At 41.6% G+C, this 20,745-nt stretch overlaps 2 protein-coding genes across 2 annotated transcripts; both read right to left on the reverse strand.

Moving 5' to 3' along the window:
* Positions 1-3,221: 3,221 nt before the first annotated feature.
* On the reverse strand, positions 3,222-11,199 carry LOC128450461 (eukaryotic translation initiation factor 5A-2). The gene is made up of 5 exons (XM_053433924.1): positions 11,040-11,199; positions 9,789-9,968; positions 8,829-8,933; positions 7,759-7,890; positions 3,222-6,684 (listed from the first exon to the last, which is right to left on the reverse strand). Exons 2-5 carry the CDS (start codon positions 9,948-9,950, stop codon positions 6,625-6,627), a joined length of 459 nt encoding a protein of 152 aa, XP_053289899.1. The 5' UTR covers positions 9,951-9,968; positions 11,040-11,199; the 3' UTR covers positions 3,222-6,624.
* A 1,687-nt stretch (positions 11,200-12,886) lies between these two features.
* slc2a2 (solute carrier family 2 member 2) lies at positions 12,887-20,296 on the reverse strand. Its single transcript, XM_053435053.1, has 12 exons — positions 20,139-20,296; positions 19,523-19,618; positions 18,373-18,569; positions 18,076-18,200; positions 16,748-16,863; positions 16,493-16,655; positions 16,006-16,112; positions 15,552-15,632; positions 14,906-15,010; positions 14,692-14,793; positions 13,926-14,129; positions 12,887-13,832 (listed from the first exon to the last, which is right to left on the reverse strand). Exons 1-12 carry the CDS (start codon positions 20,151-20,153, stop codon positions 13,629-13,631), a joined length of 1,515 nt encoding a protein of 504 aa, XP_053291028.1. The 5' UTR covers positions 20,154-20,296; the 3' UTR covers positions 12,887-13,628.
* Between the last annotated feature and the right edge of the window lie 449 nt (positions 20,297-20,745).

Here is a 20,745-nt window from a genome sequence, read left to right on the forward strand (position 1 = left end):
AAGTATTTAAAAATGCTCGTTCTCATGATTTGTTCTTTCCGTGGTTTGCTGCTTATAGTGCATACGACTCAGTGTGTGTGTGTGTGTGTGTGTGTGTGTGTGTATGTGTGATGAACTGAGACAGTTGTGTTGTGGTGGAAGTTGCCCTAGCATCGTCAGAAGACCTGTGTGATCAGACCAGGAGGAGCAGACTCATACATTTCTTATTTGTACCTTCTTTTGTATGTGTGTATCTAGATTGTGTGTTTATGAAGCTATGACATGTTTGAGTGTTGTCCGGCATAATGAGGTCACGTGACCACCAGATCGCCCAAGACACACCCACTCTGAACATGGATACCAGAGACGTATTGGTTGACTCATGATTCAATTCATTGGCAATTATTTAGGTAATGTCCAAGCAATAATCTTGCATTGTTAAATATGACTTTATATAATTGTTTGACAGGTATTTTCCAGACCTGAAGATTAGACCCAAAACCCTGAAATATTCACTTTACAATTAAATACGACAGAAAAGTGGTAAAAGGCTGAAATATGCTAATATTGTAAAAAAAAATTATTTTATTGTGACTCGTGTTTCAGGATATGAGTTCTCTATTCAGTGTGTGTGTGTGTGTGTGAGTGTGTTCTGATCAGAAGAAGTTGTTTTGTTGTGTCATCATTAGACAGAGGTAAACAGATGTTCGTTTGTCGATATTCACGAATATTGATTCAGTTCATGTTTGTCTTGATTTTATTTTATCGACAAAGAAGACAAGATAAAATAAAACATTATATAATGATATATATTTATATAAACAGTGAGATCAGAACTGAAGCAAACCTATAAAACCGGTCTGTAAATAAGGGAATCTGTTAATCTCCCCCTAAAACAACTAAAAGATAAACGACCACACAACCTTGCTGCTTGCTCACTCGTGGATGTGCTCGGTTATAATATATTAGTTTACTCGAGGAAACACTGTTGATCTACTTGTATTTTTTGTACATATATATATAAAAAAGAAAGTAAAACGGAAGTGTAGTTTTATTTGATTTATTCTGAAGGTTCCAGCCGGAAGTGTTTCCTGTGGGTTAACTTTACGCAGCTGCACCTCTGTCACCTGCACAGAGCTCCACACCTCCTCCCGCCCGCAGCTGCACTCGCTCCCCAGCAGCAGCAGCCTGTAGTCGGACTCCTCTCCTCTCCTCATGGTCCTCTGCTCCGCTCTGCTCCACACACCATGAGTAAGTCCAGCTCGCTCAAACTCAAGAGTCTGTTCAAGTTGAAGTCACTTGAGAAGGAGAACAAGGAGCTCAAGCGGTCGGCGACCCTCAGAGATGGAGCTGCCGCCGGCCACAAAGACATGTCCGGGACGGTACCCACCAGCCCCGGTCCCCTTAGCCCGGGAGACGGCTGCTGTCGTTCAGGCTGAAACGGAAGAAATCCAAGAGCAAAACGGAGGAGGGGGACGTGTTTTTCCCTGGGACGGATGAACTGGACAGTTTCATCCGACCCATGTGAGATCAAGTGCATTTATTCATCTCTTTTCTGCTTCTAGGGCTGACAGGTCGTCTCAAGAAGTCCTGACGTTCAATAAACAGCAGCAGAAGTCCTAACAGAGAACATCATAGTAGTGACACTGACTCATATTGTTGTTAACTCGAGTGTTTTGAGAAAGCGATGGGAAATCTACGGTGGCCCTGAGAGCTCAACGAACAGCAACTTAAGAAAACACATGCAAGTTGACAAAACACAAGCAAAGTAAGAAAACATCTTCATTAATTTCACAACACAACACAACACATTACAGAAACGCGCAGCAAATAGACAAACGCGCTGCAAATAGACAAACGCGCTGCAAATAGACAAACGCGCAGCAAATAGACAAACGCGCAGCAAGTAGAGGAGAAAACACAACAGAAGTGTTTCCAGAGGACAGCTAAAAGTGATGGACACTGCTGCCACAAAAACGTCCAATACACCATACAAATTCGGTTCCACACAGGGTTCGGCCACCCACTCTGGAGCCGAACGCAGCTCTTCAGCCCCTCTGCAGTGGCTGTACAGTTCAGTGTTGTGCACAGGGCCGGGTCTAGGCAGGGGCAAGAGGGGGCCTGGCCCCCTCAAATAAATGTTGTGCCCCCTCAAACTAAATAGGGTTAGGGTTAGGCACAATGCCCCCTCAAGATTTGTGGCTGCCCCCTCATACAGTACATGCCTGTCTAGACCCGGCCCTGGTTGTGCATATGTTTCGCGAACGCTGAACTTAACGATTCAGTTTTCATATTATTATCGTTAACGTAACGATGAACGTAAGTGAACGTCACGTACATTTTTTAAATCATCACCGTATCAGGCCATCATGAAATACCAAGAGCGGGCAAGTGTGTGTGTGTGTGTGTGTGAGTTCTGGCTCTATCACGGTTGTTGGTTTCCAGTTTGGAAAAATAAATATATACGGTGAGAACTAGGGCTGTCACAATATCAGATTTTCACTATTTGATTATACTGACTAAAATTATCGTGATATATCTATCAGGAAAAATAAGGGAGACGTTCTCCCCCCTGATTATTTTTAATCTGGGTTAAACTTGTCATCTCTCGTGGTCTATTTTTGTGGCCAAGGAAAGGTATTTTGATTTTTTAAATAAGTCCTTTACTTTGTTGAAAGTTGAAGAAAGTGAATGTGAAATGCAGATTGACCGCATTCTGCTTAGGTGCCCTTTAGCAAAGCACTTGATCTCCCATCCCATCTATGCCGTGGCTCACTGACCATGTGGGTACAGCTCCCTGTTGGGAGAAACTCTCCCTTTAATACTGTGCGGACAAAACTGTGGGTAAACATCTAAATGATGAAGACATTCCAACGTTTAGTATTATTTTATATTTAGTTTCTACCAATAGATCCCTTTCACCTAAATCTTACACACTCAACCCTTGAGATTTGTGCATATGTTCCGTTTGTGAATGAAGCCCATTATAGTTATTGTTGCCAACCATTTCATTCCAGTTAAATGTCACTTGTGATGATTTCTGTGTGTGTTGCTGCTGGGCCTTGAAGGAAGTGTGCTCCCAAGTTCACCCTTCTTCTGGTCTTCTGTCCATCTGCTGGTTCGTTCCGGTATTGCACAAACCAACACTGAGCAACCTTCAATGACTTATTTAGCAAGTGCTATTGTTCAGAGGGGGAACAAAATGTTAAACTAGAAAACTTTAAATGAGAAAACAACTGATGTCTCGTGGCCAGTAACTTTATTTTTGCCCCAAGATAAAAACACACAGTTGTGATTATTAAGACAGCAGCAATACATTTCTTAGAATAGAGAAGAGAGAAATCTTTGCATCTTTATTTTCCAGGAGAGGCTTAAAGTCAGTTTCCCCCTCTTAAGCCGTTACAACCACCCTGGGGAAATACCCTTCACCCACGTTCCTCAGAATACACAACGAAAACAAAGAGAATACAAGACCAACTCTCCCATTGTACCTGTGGTCTAAAACAAAGATATAAGCCACTGTTTCTTACCAGAATAATGAAGTAATGAGAAAACGATAGAGAAATTGTGAAGCAACTAGTGTCTCTGACAACAGGTGCCAGAGAGGAAAGAAAAATTCATTTAACTCCAACACCAGAAATATATGGGCTTCTAATAATTAAAAAAAAAAAAAAAAAATCTGTGATCCTCACTACTGACACCACTAACATAACAGATTTCCTAACACTTAATTTGAAGCCCTGAGAAAATCTGACCTCATGTCACATACTATTATTTATTCTTTTTAATGTAGTTGTTTCCCTTGCAGTATTGGATCCTAGATCAGCATTTGAAGCCAGGGTTGGGGTGGTCTCCCTTTATAGTGTAAACATTGTCTTAAGTGGAACCCGAGGTCAGTCCTAATAGTCACTGTGTATGAGACGCCTTTAAGCGAAAATGTAAGAGGATCATTAATGAGATGTGTGGTGGGAATTGAGTGCTACATATCAGAGGCCAGAGAGAGAACTGCGGGTGAGATTCAAGTCCATTTTACTGCATCTGACCTTGGTTATAAATGTAACAGGGCTAGAATATGGCTTAAGGAAGACTTGTCTTCTGTTACAGATGTAGAGATGGTGGGTGAATAGTACGCCTCACTGCTGATTACATATAAGTATCTTCTTGAAAGTCACATGCATTGAAAAAGGAGCGAGTAGAGTAAAAACAATCTGGTTTTCAAATGCTTATAACCAAAATAATGGACTCAACACAATGCCAAGGTGCGTTGGCTAAATGCGAAAACTTGCTCAACTTTTACTGCCATATACTCTGCATTTCCTGTATTTTGCATATGATCCGTTTAGGTCCCCCCCACACACTCTTCTCCCTGAGAATGATATAATCACTGATGCGCCTGTGGCCTGAAGCGATAAAGGACTTCTAGTCGTCTTTGCCCGTCCACCCATTTGCAACAAAACGAGAACAATTAGCCAACAGATACAAAACAGCCTGCAGGGAGCAATGCGATGCAAAGTTCCTACTGTACTCCTGACTCCAGAGGGGCCATTTGCTCGTCAGACAATTCCTCCTGTTTGAAGATATGACTTATCAAACTTGAAATGTCGCGTGGCTACCACTTTTTGTTATCTGCAGGTGCAGTGTACTGCTGCTGTGCCAGTCGGTACCACAGGTCATGATCTAGATGGCTAAGTAGGTGACAGCTAGAATTGAAAGCCACTGTTGTAACCGCTCCTAAGATGATAAGTCAGGGAACTGACACACTGAACAAGAAAGGAGGGAGGAGGACATGAACATACGGCTTAATAGACACAACAAAACCCAGTGGATACCTTTGGTGTCTTGACTGAAGTAAAATAGTACTTCAGGTGGAATGAGGTCAGAACAAAAAAGCAACAGACCTGCTGCCGTTTCACTAAGGAGAGGTCTAAAGCTAAAAAAGAATACCTTCCAATATCAATACCAGTGTGGTTATAGACGTTTCAGTTATTTAATTATTGTCATGTAAACACTTCTCTAACACCCCCCCACCCATTAAGGGATTTCTGCTGGAGGAAACAGATTTGACCATGCATACTAAACAAATTACTATGATTTTTTTTTTTTTGGGGGGAGCACAGGTCCATCACTTGAACGAGAAACTTGAGAAGGGTTTTGCTGAGACAGAAGTTGAAAAACAATGCAACTCAATTATTCATCCTTGTAACTGAATGTCAAACTAAACCAGCACTGAAAGAAACACGTCAAAATAAGTCATTTAAAAAAAACAAAAAGCAGGTTATTATGAATTTCAAACTTCAATTATATTGCCAACACACTTAAAATATTCCACTTAGTTTGAATTTACTTGTGTTCTAGACAGGAGGGGAGTAAACAGATGACCTGACCACCAGGTCAACCCACTGCATGGGAACACTGACTTCTTGCCATTATCAATGTTTACACAAATGTTATCCTGTGTGGCTGTGAACCCGGAGAATCATCCTCCATTTGAGCTGCAAACACTTTCAGATTGTGACTGCACAAAACGCTTCAAATCCCATTAAATGCAACCACCCCCAAATTTGTTTTTGGACGCACAACTATCTAACTCCAACACCTAGGATGTAGCTTAAGGCCAACACCATCTTTTGTTTTTGGGCACCGATGTCTTCCTATGACAAGATAGATAAACTGCAAGATATCAACCATCTAGAATAAGAGCTATCATACAAGACCTAACAGTTTCTTGTTTTCACCATTTTGTGCCAGGAAGTGTCAATATCTTTAGAACTGTAATAATGTAATGATTGAAACTGAACTTCCAACAAAGTTGTAGAGTAGTAAAGGTCTTCAGTGACTTGTTCATTCAAAATCAGCTTCTATACAACAGTCAGCTCATAAAAAGGCCTCAAGTGAAAAGAAAAGGTTTCTTGAGAAAATGGCCCCACCCAAAAACCCTCAGCTGAGACATTTCCCGGCTAGAAAAGGACAATTTTACTGAGACGCAGCTCGATGCAGTTGAAAACTTGCCCACAAGAGTCAATTTAATTATTCCGCTTACAGAAATGTATAACCGCAGAAGTAATTTGTAGTTTGCATGTAAATGCATGCATTCATTCATTTTCAGAGGGCAGAAAGACAATACAAAAAGCTGTATTTTGGGGTTTTCTGACATGTGCACAGAGAAGATCTGGAGCTTGCTTAAAATTTAATGTCAGCAGAAATAAAAAATCACTTAAGGGGAAATTTTAGTTAAACACAAGGTGGAGTAGCTAAACTGTAAAGGAGACTTGAAATACATGTTTACAGGCAACTCAAAAATGAAAGAACGATTTGATGGAATGAACACAGTGGGACAAAGCATATCACAAATACTATAAAAAAGGAATGTTATTAATTACTGTGATGTTGCAAAGAATACCTGGAGTAATATTAATACCCACAAAATTAAGCTGTGATGGCTAAGGGAGGAAAACTTCATTGATTGTAGAGAGTGCCAGGCTGCCCCAGGCCTGAGGTGCAGCTGAAGAAGCCGAGCCAGTCCGGGAATTTGGATTTTAAATTGACCAGCAGAGAAACTGGTGGAGGGGTGAAGGCCAATAGCTTTGGTGAGGCTTGAAAACCATAACGGAGGACAAGACTGAGGTCTCCAGCTTTGTACTTTACTTATTTTGTGTTCTTACAGGAGATGACATGCTCTTCACCAATAGCTTCTAACACAGTGACCTGAAAAGAAGGAAAGACAAAGATTAGTTTCAGAGTCATGGTAAATTCGACTTAAAATCCATAGTCAACTTAAATAGTTTGTCTGGTATTATTTTGTCAATTCATTACGATGTATTGTAAGGTGCCTTTGGGTGTTTACTTCTTTATTGGTTCCCAGTCAAGACTTCACTACCTGCTGTGCAGTCTTAAATTTCTCATCGTTCATTGTGTGTTCTCAATTCTTTTTCTTCCTTTTCTCAATTGTCATTTCAGGTTCAAAGTTGTTTTTGTTTTAGTAAAGTAAACAACCGCAGAGGAGAATCTGCTTCCTGTTTACACTGGCACGCAGTCCATGTGAAAGGTCACTTGAAATGGGCTTTCAGGTGGACAAGTTAGGACGGGGATTGGGACTGAAACAAAGCTTTAACGCTTGTGTGTACATTTTGTTTAGAAGCAAAAACACATTAATATGGAAGTAAACTCACTTTGTGTATTTGTTTACACATGACTGTACTTTTATACAAGTAAAGTCATATTTGTGGCCATAATCAAGACAAAGCCTGTGTAAAAACATTGTGCCACTGAAGCAGCTCCTCTGCAGAACATATGGCTGAACTGAGAAGCTAAATATTGTGCATTGGACAGATGCTGTAAATATGAATGGATATTAATGTGAATATTGTGCATTGAGTAGATAAAGTTAAACGCTCTTTTCAACGATTTGTTAACAGCTGGTTATTGCACTACTTTTCTAGCATCAGTATAAGGTGCAACACTAGCAGGAGTATAAGGCAGACGGTGTGTGTATACAATAATCCACCAGACACAAAACCATTAATGAATTAATGGTTAATTAATGCTTAATTGCAATGTTAGGGGCAGAACTGGGACACTCAAATTGTAGGTAAATATCAGCCAGCAGAGTAAAATAGAATGAGACCTTTTATTGTAATTGCACAGTGAAATGTAGCAGCATTCCTTAAGGTGGTATCAAACCACAAGATGTGATGATAAACCACTTTATCATCTGTTAAAAAGTGTTTAACAGATTCAGACCGGATTAGATAAAGCCTTTTTTTCACCTCAGAAACTTACCCTAACTGATTCGCCTGCGTCAACTCTCTCTTCGATTTCTTCGCCCAGTTTACCCTCCGGCACTTTAAGATCCTCTCTGGTATCTCCATTATCATTCATGAGGGTCAAGTAACCGTCTGTGATACAGAGAACCTGAATGTGCAATTAGAAAAGGGGAAACAAGAATAAACGTTTAAAACATTCACATCGACGTTTATAAAGTAAATAACAGTAGAGACCACTCATGACTAACCCGTAAAGTAGGTAGCTAAACAAAAAAGCTCCATCACTTGACCTCTGGGGACCTTAAATACTAAACTGAGGGTGTCAAACCTGAGAGTAGCTTAGGACAATCAAAAAAAATATAATTAAAAATATGGTTAACTAGGCCATATAAGCGTGTTTCCAACACACAACAAAAGCAGGAAGAATACAAATATCTCAGAATGAAAACATGTTTCATAAAGTCTCAGAAGTTGGCAACAAAGATGTAAACTTAGAGAGACACTGGATTTAAGAGCGTTTGGGCTGATACCTGTGTCATTGTGCTATAAATGAGAACACTATTCACCGCAGCAAATTTATACACCATGTCCTGCCTCATGCAAGAATACATCTGACCCGAACAATCTACTGCTGCATACTTCTGGGTTATGGGTTTTGTGGAAGTCATAAGGCCATTTTTTATTTACAAGAATTTGGCCACATTACTCAAAGTTCAGTTAACAGTAGGGATTCAAAATCATTAATACAAGCTAGTGATTCATTGGGTTTCCCGAGAATATGGATCCAAAAATCTGGAAGGAGCTTAAACCTGTTCAACTAGTTTATAGCAAGGCTACCATTTCGCAACTTCTGAGCTTCGACATTTGGGACACACCCATTGAGCTAATAATATAGCACTTCTTTTCTTTCCATGATGTAAAATTTAGCAACATCAGTGGATAGACTAGTGGTTTAAATGTCAAAACGACCAACATTGATGGCCATTCTTGTTTAAAATGATCACAAGACCCCTGCATTCATTACAAATGCCACTTACCCCCAGAGGCACCTCAATTAAAACAAGAGCCCCGACAAGGAACTCTTACCTCGAACTCCTTCCTTAATACACGTGGGACATCCAAGTTATGGGTAGATGGGCAGAGATCTTCACACTTCTTCTGAGTAAAGAGGTCAAGTCCAACAAGGTGAACCTGGGAAAATAACACAACCAATAAGATTCAGCCTCGGGCCAAACAAGCATCGGGGGTCACTCATTAAACTGGGAAAGATCAAACTAATTCATTAGAAAGCCTTAAAGGGCGAGTTCACCCAGAAATAATAATGCACTCATTATCTACTCACCACTATGCCGACGGAGGGGTGGGTGAAGTGTTTGAGCCCACAAAACACTTTAGGAGTTTCAGGTAGGGCTGGGCGATATGGCCTAAAACAGACATTGCGATACATGATATCGATATTTATATATCGACTCTTAATCACTGTACAAGGGTTAAATTCATTTAAGTCCACCGGAAGCGGCTAAGCCAGCATTACCGACGGTCCCTGTATGCTCCCAGTCGAAAGATATCAGCGAAAATTTAGGCCTAAAGCTTGGAGTAAATGACTTTGAGTCAAATATAAAAATGGGGCCTTCTGATTCCTGAGCAGCTGTGGATCATCGCTGTTCTTCATCAAAGTTGCTACGGGTTGCTCCGAGCACAGAACGACGAAAATGCTAATGTGCTTTAGCCACGTCTGGTGGACTGTTAGGCTTAAAACAAATGTGAATGTCTGGGCTGGCTGACCCTTGGATGACACCACACGAGCAGTATGGACGCCTGCTATGAATCAGGAATCTTTGGTCACTATGATCTTAAATTGTACTCGATTCTGCTGCTGCACTGTTTACCCATGGGACTCCCCTTAAGTGTTTTGTGAACCCAAACACTTCACCCACCCCTCCATCGCCATAGTTGTGAGTCAATAATAAGTGCATTTTCATTTCTGGTTGAACCTTCCTCCTAAGCTGGGCATTCCAAAAAATATGATGCACAGGATGCTTTTACCTTGGCGTGCCCATGCTTGCCAGTCTTGGAGGTGCTCATCTCAACGATCTTGCAGGGACGATCTTTAATCATGACAAATCCATTCTTCCTCAGTGTGGAACACTGCACGGGGTATGTAGTAGAAGCCCCTGAGTCTCCGCAGTTGAAATCCTCATCTGCCATGGTGGTCAACAGGCTGTGCTGTGAACGCGAACAACACGTGACACAATGTAAGAAGCAGAACACAACTTTTACTCTCCCAACAGATGTTAGAAACACAGACGGGAGATGCATATAAAAGGGGGAAATTAGTCATTCTAGAATCAGGGGATGGAATTGTGTGCTATGGCTACCAGATCCCAACCCCAGGGAGATTTTGGATCCATGGACAAAAACTGCACTTCTTCAAAACATGCTTGTGTGTGGGGGGGGGGGGGGAGAGAGCTATATTTTAGAAAGAGTGGCGCTTCATCTCTCCACCAGAGACCTGATGGCAAGTGGTGACTCGACACTAAGCGTTGTTGATTCCTCTAATGTTTTGTCCCCCTTCGAGCGGAGGACACTGGATCCTGGGGGGGGGAAGTGTCGACGTGGTCACCCTCGATCCCTCAGACGGTGCTTTGGGCTTTAAGAGCTTAAAACACATATATAGATGACGGCTTCAAAGTGCACCATTTAATGCCTCGCTCCGTGTTAAAGTTCTTCTTTACCAGCTAATGCTAATACAAGACTTTGAAAAAAAAGAACCGCTCATTAATTCCCCTCGAACTGCGACCTGCGTGCTTTAACACGTTAGCAGCCTGAACTGGCTCACCACCCCCACAAAGTGCTCTAAACATTGGCGCAAATTAGCCGCAAATAAGTGGCTAGCTTTGGGCTAAAGGGCTAGCAAACACTGTTAAGTAGCCGCGTTACGTGGCAGCTGGGCCACGGGAGCACGTACAAAAAAAACAAAAAGCAGTCGGTTAGCTTCAGGTTCCACCTCGTGTATTCTCCGTGGTTAGCCAAGCTAGCTAGCTAGTTAGCCAGCTAGCTAAAAACCCGACCCACACCCATACGCGCCGACATAGCTGCTAGCATTAGCCACGGCGCCGCGCTAACTTCTTTCACATCGCTACGTACAAGTTATCGACGAACCCGCGGGGGACGACGAAGCCTCGTTGGCGGGCGTCGCAAGTTAGCTCGGCGGCTACTAAAACATTCCCGGAAGAGCCCGATCGCCCGGGTGCTAGCTAGAACTGTTGCTGGAGAAGAAGTCAGAGTTGCCCGTACCTTTGTGCTGCTTGCGCTCAAATGAAGGGAGCGTCACTTCGCATGCGTGGAGGCTTATGTAGCGCACGAGGAGCGGAGAGGGCAGGTACGGGCTCCGGTGACAGAGCTGCTGGGGTGGCTGTGTCGGTGGAAGTATGGGGGAGGAGGACGGAAGATCGGCGGGCACACATCCGTACACTGCTGTTACACATCTGTACACATCTGTACACAACTGTACACAAACAGCAGATACACATATGTTAACAGCTGGGAAGTAACTGAGTACATGTGCTTGTAATCACCAATATATGTTACTTGAAAAAAATTAAATTTTCGTAATAACTATACTTTAACCCCGCTTGACATCTGATCATGACATAAACCATTTAACATCGAACACATACAATAACCACCTGCAAAATAATAATTATATTATTCAATAAGCAGTGCAGCAATATGGTTCCTTGCATTATTAGTGCACTACAGTTCAACAGAATAGTCATAATAATAATAATAATAATAATAATTTGATAATAACTAGGGCTACGTTGTATGCACTGACGGGCCCGAGCACACGCATTTTGAAAACTTTATCTAAATCTAAATCGATTTAGTTTTAAAACAAAGCTTACCTCCTTTTGGCAGTAGGTGGTGCTATCCCTCTCACTACACTAGACTTATGGATCTGTTCAGGTCAAAAACACGATTTTCTCTCTTCAGATCGTATAAATCTACTGTTATTGTTTTGTGTAATTGTGGTTCATAATTCAATCGTATTTTATTCTATTCTTTTTACCTGTATTCATTATGTACTTGGGCTGCTGTAATACCAGAACTTCCCCCGTGGAGATAAAAGATAAAACCTTACATTCAGCAGTAAAAATAATATGGATATAAATACACTGTAGAATAATATTACACTGTAGTTTTATAAAGTAGCCTACCATTGCAATTTTGATACATTAACTATATTTTGTGTTAATTAGTGGGACTACTGCACATGCCAAACACAGGTCATTCATTCCAACACGTTAATAGGTTAGCCGCATAAAAACAGAAATAAAAATGGTTGCAATAAATACAATTAAATGTATAAGACAACTGTAGTGACGCTAAATAATAGTGTAACTCGTTTAAAGTATTAAAAACTGTGTATTGAGCAAATGTAGGCCTCCTGCAAGTTCCCTGTGTTTCCAGGATTGTGTTAAGTCCTGTCTGCTTAGCTCGGGGCTACTATGCAGCACTGACTGGGAAGGGTGGTCAGAGACAGTTTGTAATTCGTCTTAAATAAGTCCCAAGTCTCAAAAACAGGATAGATCAAAACATGAGTAGATTTATTTCCTAATAACTCAACTCCAAAATTGTAACATCAATAGTTGTTTTATCTTTTATTTTGCCTGAAAAGTTCAACTGCTTTATTTCATTGAATTTCTGAAATATCTGTTATATGGTGAGTTCAACTGTTGACTCCTCGCTCGTTTGTGGGATTTAGTGGCATCTAGTGGTGAAGTTGAGGAACTCTCCCCATCTCCTTCGAAGCATGTGAGAGAATCAAGGGGGGTGGAATTGATGGTGCCTCAGATAACATCAACATGGGAAAGGCCTTCTTTAGACAGTTTGTTTTCCATTCTGAGCCACTTAAGGAAAATGGTGGTCCAACAACAGACTGTGGAAAAGGACTTGATCCAGATGTAGATGAAAAGGGCTCATTCATAACAACTCTAAGCCTCAGTTGACATTAGACTGATGAGAGCTTTGTCATACATATTATATTTGATTTCTGCCTAATTTCTAAACATTGGATCTTTAAAATGTTCAGTCTCAGTTGGTTTCTGAAGAAGTTCCACAAAAGACATAATCAAACCTAAAAGACTTAAACTCAGATTTAATGTGACCTCAACTTCCCCCCAATCAGCAGGTGAACACATCCAAACTCGTACACACATACATACATGTACATACAGACATGCAATGATTCAACGTTCAACTTACAATGAGTAAAATATATTATTTAATGGGGTCAGAAGTTGTAATTTACAAAAACGCACACCAGAAACGACCACACAAACAGAACAGAGACACTGGGATATCTACACACACAGAGGGGATGTTACTTCTGCTCAGGACACCGATCACTCTAATACATCCTTGTTTAAGCTGGTATGAAAACGTCTAAAATCATGTTTGAACATGTCCAACCTTTAAGTTATAATAGAGTAAAAATGCAGTCTCTTGATCATCATCAGCATCATCCAGTTTCATTTCCTATATCAAGTCATTCCATATCCATAGTTCTAGTGGAAAACATACATTAGGTTTTAGAGCTTGTGTTATAAAAGCCTCTCCATGCTTTGGCCTAAGATGATGCAATGTAAGTGGTAGAAATGACCCAAAACACAAAAATCCTGTCGCTCTGTGAGTTTGAAAACAGGAGTGACCCCTGCAGCGAGAGATGAGCAACTCCATACACCAGTAACACATTTTTCATTGCACTGCTTTTTGTGTAGTTCTTGTATTAATGGAATGAAAATGTGTCCTTTTTCTCCTGTGTAAACAAACTTATTTGAAAAGATTTCATGCTAATACTGTCAGAATAAACACACAGTTGGTTTAGGCGTCCGAGGATGTTTTGAGCTGCTGCAGTTCACTATCGTCTTTGGGAATCTGTTCTGGCTTTTTCCGTCCCTTCTGGAAGACAGCAGCAATCTCCTCGAAGGTTTTTCCTTTGGTCTCAGGGACCCGGAGATAAGTAAACACGGTGAAACCGAAAAGCAGCACGGCAAACAGGATAAACACGTAGCAACCGAGCCAAACCTGAAAATACACAAAAATAAGAAGATCAAAAGACGAGTCAGCTGGGAAGGTTGGTCTGAAGGACTCATTTCTGTGTGTGTCCCCTCTGCCCACCTGTATATAGGGGAAGGTCATGCCTACGATGAAGTTGCTGGTCCAGTTGCAGCAGCCAGCGAGAGCGATGGCTGCAGGCCGAGGTCCCTGACTGAACAGCTCAGCCACGATGAACCATGGAATCGGACCAGGACCGATTTCAAAGAAACTCACAAAGAGGAAGATGGCGGACATGCTGACGTAGCTCATCCAGATGAATTGATTCTGGAAGGAAGAGTAATTCAGTAAAGCTTTGTGTGTTACTACTTTAAAGGGAAACCTAAAATGGCCACAGTTCTTTTAACATGCAAACCTCACCACTAGATGTCACTCAATTCTACACACTGAACCTTTAAATAATGCATCCAGGATGTGCCTTGATATTTCTTTGTAAAAACAGCCCTTATGGCCAAGAAGTGGTTGAATACTAATGTTAGCTGATGTTTAATGGCAACTAATGAGCTGTCAAATATGTTTAACCTTGAAACATGGACTTATATCCTTCCATATTTTCACTTTCCATTGTCCTTTCTGTTGCTGATCAGTTATGGAAATGTGAATATGGTCTTTAAGTTGATTATTTTGTTAAACCTATTTTTAATTCTCATATTGAAAACTTACATATGACGAATATGAGCTTATTCACATACTTTCCTCTCGGCTGTCACGGCAAAAGCGACATTCAGAAACAGCACAGCTGCTCAACAAACTGTAATTGCAAGGGGCGACCCCATAATTGGACGGAAGCTCAGCTCAAGTTACATCTCTGACACCTGGTTGGACGAACCTGGAGTGCGAGGCCCACTGTCATGGCGACTGCACAGCAGCACATTCCTCCCAGTCCAATGAGCGTCAGACTGCGTCGACCAGCCCTGTCCACCAGCGCAACCTGGGACACAACACAATGTTTATCTCTCCGTGTATGTGTGTTAAGTGTACAATCGTATGTTAATGTGTAACCTCCACTTGCGTTGGTGTGTTTTGCATCTGCAGCTACTCACAGACACCATCGTGAAGACTGTGTTGATGACCCCAACTCCTATAGTGGCATAGACTGGCTGACTGACACCAGCCTGAGCAAAGATGGCCGTAGAGTAATAAAAGATCTTCAAGACAAAACAAGGATAAAATTTAAAGATTAAAAAAAAGAAACAGGAACAATTAAAGGCCAATGGACAAGTGAAACATTCAGCCATGTTTGCCCCTGTTGCAAATGAGATTGCACCAAGAGTATGCTCTCACATAATTTTAAAGGAGACATATTATGTTAGTTTCTCTTTCCTTTAGAGTGGGGGGAAACAAGCTCCCCCCCACACATTAAACATGATGGCACACAGGGCGGCCTCCTAATTGAGCCAGTTAAAGTGAGAGCAGAGGCTGACATTTTCCAGACATGCTGGAAACGGTTGGCCAATCGCAACACAAGAGACAGAAGCTAAAAGAAGATGTGTTTCAGACAGAGGCTGAAAGAGGAGCAGCAGCAATGGATAGCTTGATGTTATGTCTGGACATTAAAGCATGCATTTTTTAAGTAATAACCCAAATCTAACGTAAGAAGCTGAATATGAGCAGAACATGTCTCCTTTACTGTGACTGAAAATGATCAGCAAACGAATGAGGAAGAGGTGAATGGAATCAGCTACTCACAGCGTTGATGCCAGAAAGCTGTTGGGAGAGATGCATCATGAGGGCAACAAACAGCTGCTGCCTGTAGACGGAAGAGCGGATCTACGAGGGAACGCACAACATCAAAGTATTGTCACTGGACGGCACATCTATATACATATTTTTATTTTTTTATAGTTTATAGCTAATTGTCTGCTGTTATGCAGGATATGCATATTTGATTCAAGAGTGCAGGAATTGGGCTCTTGAGAGAAACAACCACATCTTTGTAAGGATAGGGTGTGACAGAAAGTGTATTTCTCATTAATTCTTTACCATTTAAAACCAAAGAAGTTACTTAATCATTTATCTAATGAATGCTTTAACAATAACTTTCAGTGTACATTGGTTGCTCATTAATGAGGATAAGTATATAAATATTTAGTCAGTTGTAACGATATATCTCAGATGGCCTCCTTCTTCTATGGAGACCCACCAAAGAGAGGATAGAGACCCGGGCCTCCTTGTCTGCCTCCTCCTTCTCTCTCCGCATCTCCTCCAGATCAGACGTTGTGTCATAAGGCCCCCGCAGACGACACAGACCTGCAACCAGACACAGTGATGGGACACAAGAGCCTTTACAAATGACTTATTTGCAATGGTTTTCCCTTTACTTTAATACGTAATATGAGCTAAAATGTTAAGAAATGAACGAAGGCTTTGTATTTAAAAATGAACTGCAGTAAAAGTATTCATAAACGTACTGCAAATTAAGAAAACACATGAAAATATAGAGAAAATTACTTTCGGTTGTCCACTACTTTTCCCGATGCACTGTGGGAAACAACCAGTGCCCCACTAAGGGTAATAAGACCTTCACCAAACTTCCGGACACCACTACAAAATGGTGAACTCACTATAAGGTGATAGTGAACAATTTGATCACCACACACGTGACAGGGATGACTGTGTGTACTTCTTACTTTTCCGGGCCTCTTGCTCTTTGCCCTGCACAATGTAGAGGTAGCGTGGGCTCTCGGGGCACAGAGGCAGCAGCAGGGTCTGTAACACTGCCGGAGCTCCAGACAGCCCGAGCAACAAGGGCCACATATCATCGTTACCAAGCACAAAGTCCAAGCCTAGAACCTACACACACACACAGACACACTTTAAATACGTCTGATGTGTTGTCAGGCAAATATGTTGCTGACTGCAGCGCATGTGTGAGAGCAGCTCACCTGGCTGATTAGGATACCGATGACAATAGCCAGCTGGTGTAACGTTCCCAGAGCCCCCCTGTAGGCCTTGGGCGCAATCTCTCCAATGTACATAGGCACCAGTCCAGATGTCAACCCTGAAACACACATCAGCAGCTGAGCAATTTTTAACCAACACTACACACAGCGCGGGGCCTTGTTCAGTGCCAAAATGTGCCTGTCGATACTTTAGTTAGCGAGTAATGGGTTCCGGCAAAAGCCACAATCACGATCTGATGTCATTTTATAATAAATAGGCAGGTCAGGGTTAGCCTTGGGGATTCGACAACCGCCGACCACTCTGAGAGATAGGGGAACTCTGCAGCATGTGATCAAAACTGCAGCAGTAAAAATCTTTGGCCCCTCTCGGGACCTCTCTGGAAGTCGTGTTCAGCTCTGGAAACTAATAATAGACCTTTCCCGTCCTCCATCATGAAATGTTCCCGTTACTGCATCAGAACTCAACCAAATAGACTCGAGAGCAGTTTCTGTCCCTGGGCCATCATCAACTTCATTTTTAAGCGTATTATCCACTTTGTGCTGTGACAAATGCGTAGCCTTTATTGGTTATTGTCTTTTTTGATTTTTGGTTTTTCAAACTTGTTTTTCTTAATTATAAATATACACTGTTTTAAAGGTCCAGTGTGTAAGATTTAGGGGGAAGGGGTCCGTTAGCATAAATGGAATATATAATAATCCTAGTGATGTTTTCACTTGAGCATTTCATCTAAATTCTAGTTTTCTTTACTGTAGACTGGACTCTGTATTTAAATACTTTATATTTACATCAGGAGCGGGTCAAAAACTAAGCACCTTTTGAGTTTTTATGACAACTGAAGGCTACCACAGGTTATCTATCATGTTTGGAAGAGGAGGGGGAGGTGAGGGGGATTCAGCTGCAACATGCAACTTCACCACTAGGTGTCGCTAAATTCTACACGCTGAACCTTTGAGAAAAAGCAACTCTAATTCCCTTTTACTGCTTTCTTTTGTACAATGATAATTAAGGCTTTCTATTCTGCTCTATGCTAGTCTGCTCTACTCTACTTTAGAGGTGAAACAGATAAAGATTTCAAGATTTGTATGTTAGATTCATGAAATATATCGAATCTATCCAAGTTTGATACCGTATCATATTTTAGAATATGTTAATCTTCACTTAAATAATAAATACTTAGCTTTCAAGGAAGTAACCCTGGTGATAATGAGGACAACTTGCCTCTTCTATAGTGTATAATCCATAAACACTGGGATTTCCAATGAATTCACGTGAGTATTCGTTGAAGGTTGTACTATATGTTTCACTGTACCACAGTAAAAGCCCATAACAGCACGGCCTGAGATGACCATAATGTGAGGTTTCCACATCTGGCACAGACCCATCAACAGACCAGCAGCCACAGCCAGCACATTGACCATTAGCATGCCTTTCACCCTGGAAGACAGAGAGACACAACGTTGGCAGAGTGAGATGCACTGAATAAAAAAAGAGGGGCATGTGTGCTGTGGCATGATTCCACATTGATCCTGGTTTATCTTCAACTTTGTCTCTCCTTACTCTTTTCATTCATGTACAGTCTCTCATTGTTTCATCCTTCCTTTCTCACCTCCCTTTCAGGTCTCCCACGAATCCCACCAGGAAGGACGATAACATGCCGCCGATGGAGAAGATTGCCACCGACAGGGACCAGTAAATGACGACAGTAGGGTGGTTTCCCACCTCTTCTTCTGTGCTGTTCTCTGGATGCCCAGTGGCCCCCTCTGTCCAGACCCCCAGGGAGCGCCCATAATGCTTTTCAATGACCTATGATAGAGACATGTCAATCACAGCTGGGCACCGAGACACAGGAGAAGAACAGACGAGCACAAAATATTCATCAACAGATACGTGAATGGATCTGATTTGTAGTCCTGACAGTCATCATGTAACATTAAAAATTTTTTGTCTACACTGTTGCCTCACAAGCAAAAAGGCTCAAGGTCTGAACCTGTCCAAAGTCCAAGGACATGTTGATAACAGGGACGTATCTGGGATCTCTTTTTAATCGGGGGCCATAAAGGGGCCACAAATTACACAGAGGCACCAATTACATAACCAACATCCATGCATGATTCCCGATTCAGTAAGGTGCACATTGAATTCATTCCTTGTTGACTGTTAGCTCTGTACCACTTAACACTGTTAACACTGTATCTAGACATTGTTATAGGTGCAGATCAGAACTTAGTGTAATGGAACACCTTATATAAACTCTATTTACACAGCCAATCACTGGGATTCACAGGCCAATGCTCCTTCTTTACACTATGGCTCTCAACCTGGTCATACCTGCCAGGAACTACCACACATCGACAAAGCCTAACATGCAAAGCTCAGTTGATGTGCATGGATCCAGCAACCTCCTGCTTTGGTTTAATTAAGCCAGAGCTATTTTCATATATTTCAGTGGAAAAGTTATATGTCCTGATCATCTCTACACAGCCTACTATAGGGCTTCCCCCCCCAAGGTGCTCCACACGGACAGAGATGTAATCCACTCTGCAGGGGCAGATCAATACACAAGGAAACTGGAGGAAAAGTCGCTTTTGTAGATATTTGTTCTCTCTTATTGTTAAGTTCCCCCCGGTGCTGCAGAAAAGTGTTACATGAGCATGGCTGTAGATTGGAGTAAGCATTTGGTTCAGTTTCCTGCAAATATCAGTAAACGGAGAGGATTGACTGACCCAGCACAGGAGCAGTGTTAAAGAGAAAAGTACCTTCTGTGGTGCGTTGATGACTCCAAGACTGTAGCCGTACTGCAGGGAGCCCAGAGCTGCTGCGAACACGGCCAGGGCCAGCGTACCTGTCAGCTGCTGCAGGTGGTGAAGGGTAACCCATCGGAATTGAATTCATGAATTCAACATAAATGCATGAACAGACTGATAATTTAAAATGCACATGCACACAAGCAAGAACGCGAGTGTGAAGCTCACCTCGACTCACATGGTGAAATCACAGATAAGAAGGACAGAGACCGGCTTTATCCACATTTAGAGCTGCTTTGTGGATGTTTAAATTATGTTATATATGAATATTTGCTAAGCTGTACTTTTAAAATATGCTGTCAATATGTTAATCTCATGGAAACCCCATTAGAAATTAATTGATGACCTTCTGAGCAAAACGACGATGCAAACCAGAGAACACACTGACTCAAAGAAACCTCTGAAGGTCTCTGAAGGTAGCAATTTTTATGCAACCTCTAGTGGCCAATAAAAAAAAGCCACAGCAATATTTGCAATTATTCCTCACACGATTCAGAATGAACAGTTATCAAATAGGTAACCTTTTAATTTGATAAAAACGTAGTGAATGCAGCAAGAATGATCTTACCTTCCCAGACTCCATGATGGGTCCAGAGTGCCAGGTGGGTAATGATCAATGAAGCTGCATGCACGATCACGCAGTGTCCACTCACTAATCGACAGACACATGCATGAACACATGCACATGGATACACACACACCACTGACAGAAGGCAAACATTACAAATCTTCTTTGCAGAAACGCCCACTTTTTTTTGGTTCTTTTGCAAAGGGAGACATATAATGACATAGATGGTGATAAACAGTCTGAAATCTATTTATGAAAAAAAAACCTGGTGTCAGGATCACCTGTGTTGTGTTTCATGCTAGTACATTACTGACAATGATAAAATGGATTTTGCAATTGAGAATGGAAATGGAAATTAGTGTTGAGTCGCATGTGTTGCAGCTCAGATTCTCATTTCTGTTCTTTCAATATATTAATGGGATTCTCTCTCTCTCTCTCACAAGTACTACGTTAATGATAAACTAGAGGAGGGGGGGCAAAGTCTGAGGGTCGGCGCTGATAATAATGTGCTTTGCTTGCAAAACAACAACAAAAATAAACACAATTTCAGAGGTATAATGCTCTAGTTTCATTTATTTCTCTCTTACAGCATCTCTTTTACAAAACA

The sequence above is a fragment of the Pleuronectes platessa genome, chromosome 11 (genome assembly GCF_947347685.1).
Source record: "Pleuronectes platessa chromosome 11, fPlePla1.1, whole genome shotgun sequence".
Taxonomy (NCBI): Eukaryota; Metazoa; Chordata; class Actinopteri; order Pleuronectiformes; family Pleuronectidae; genus Pleuronectes; species Pleuronectes platessa.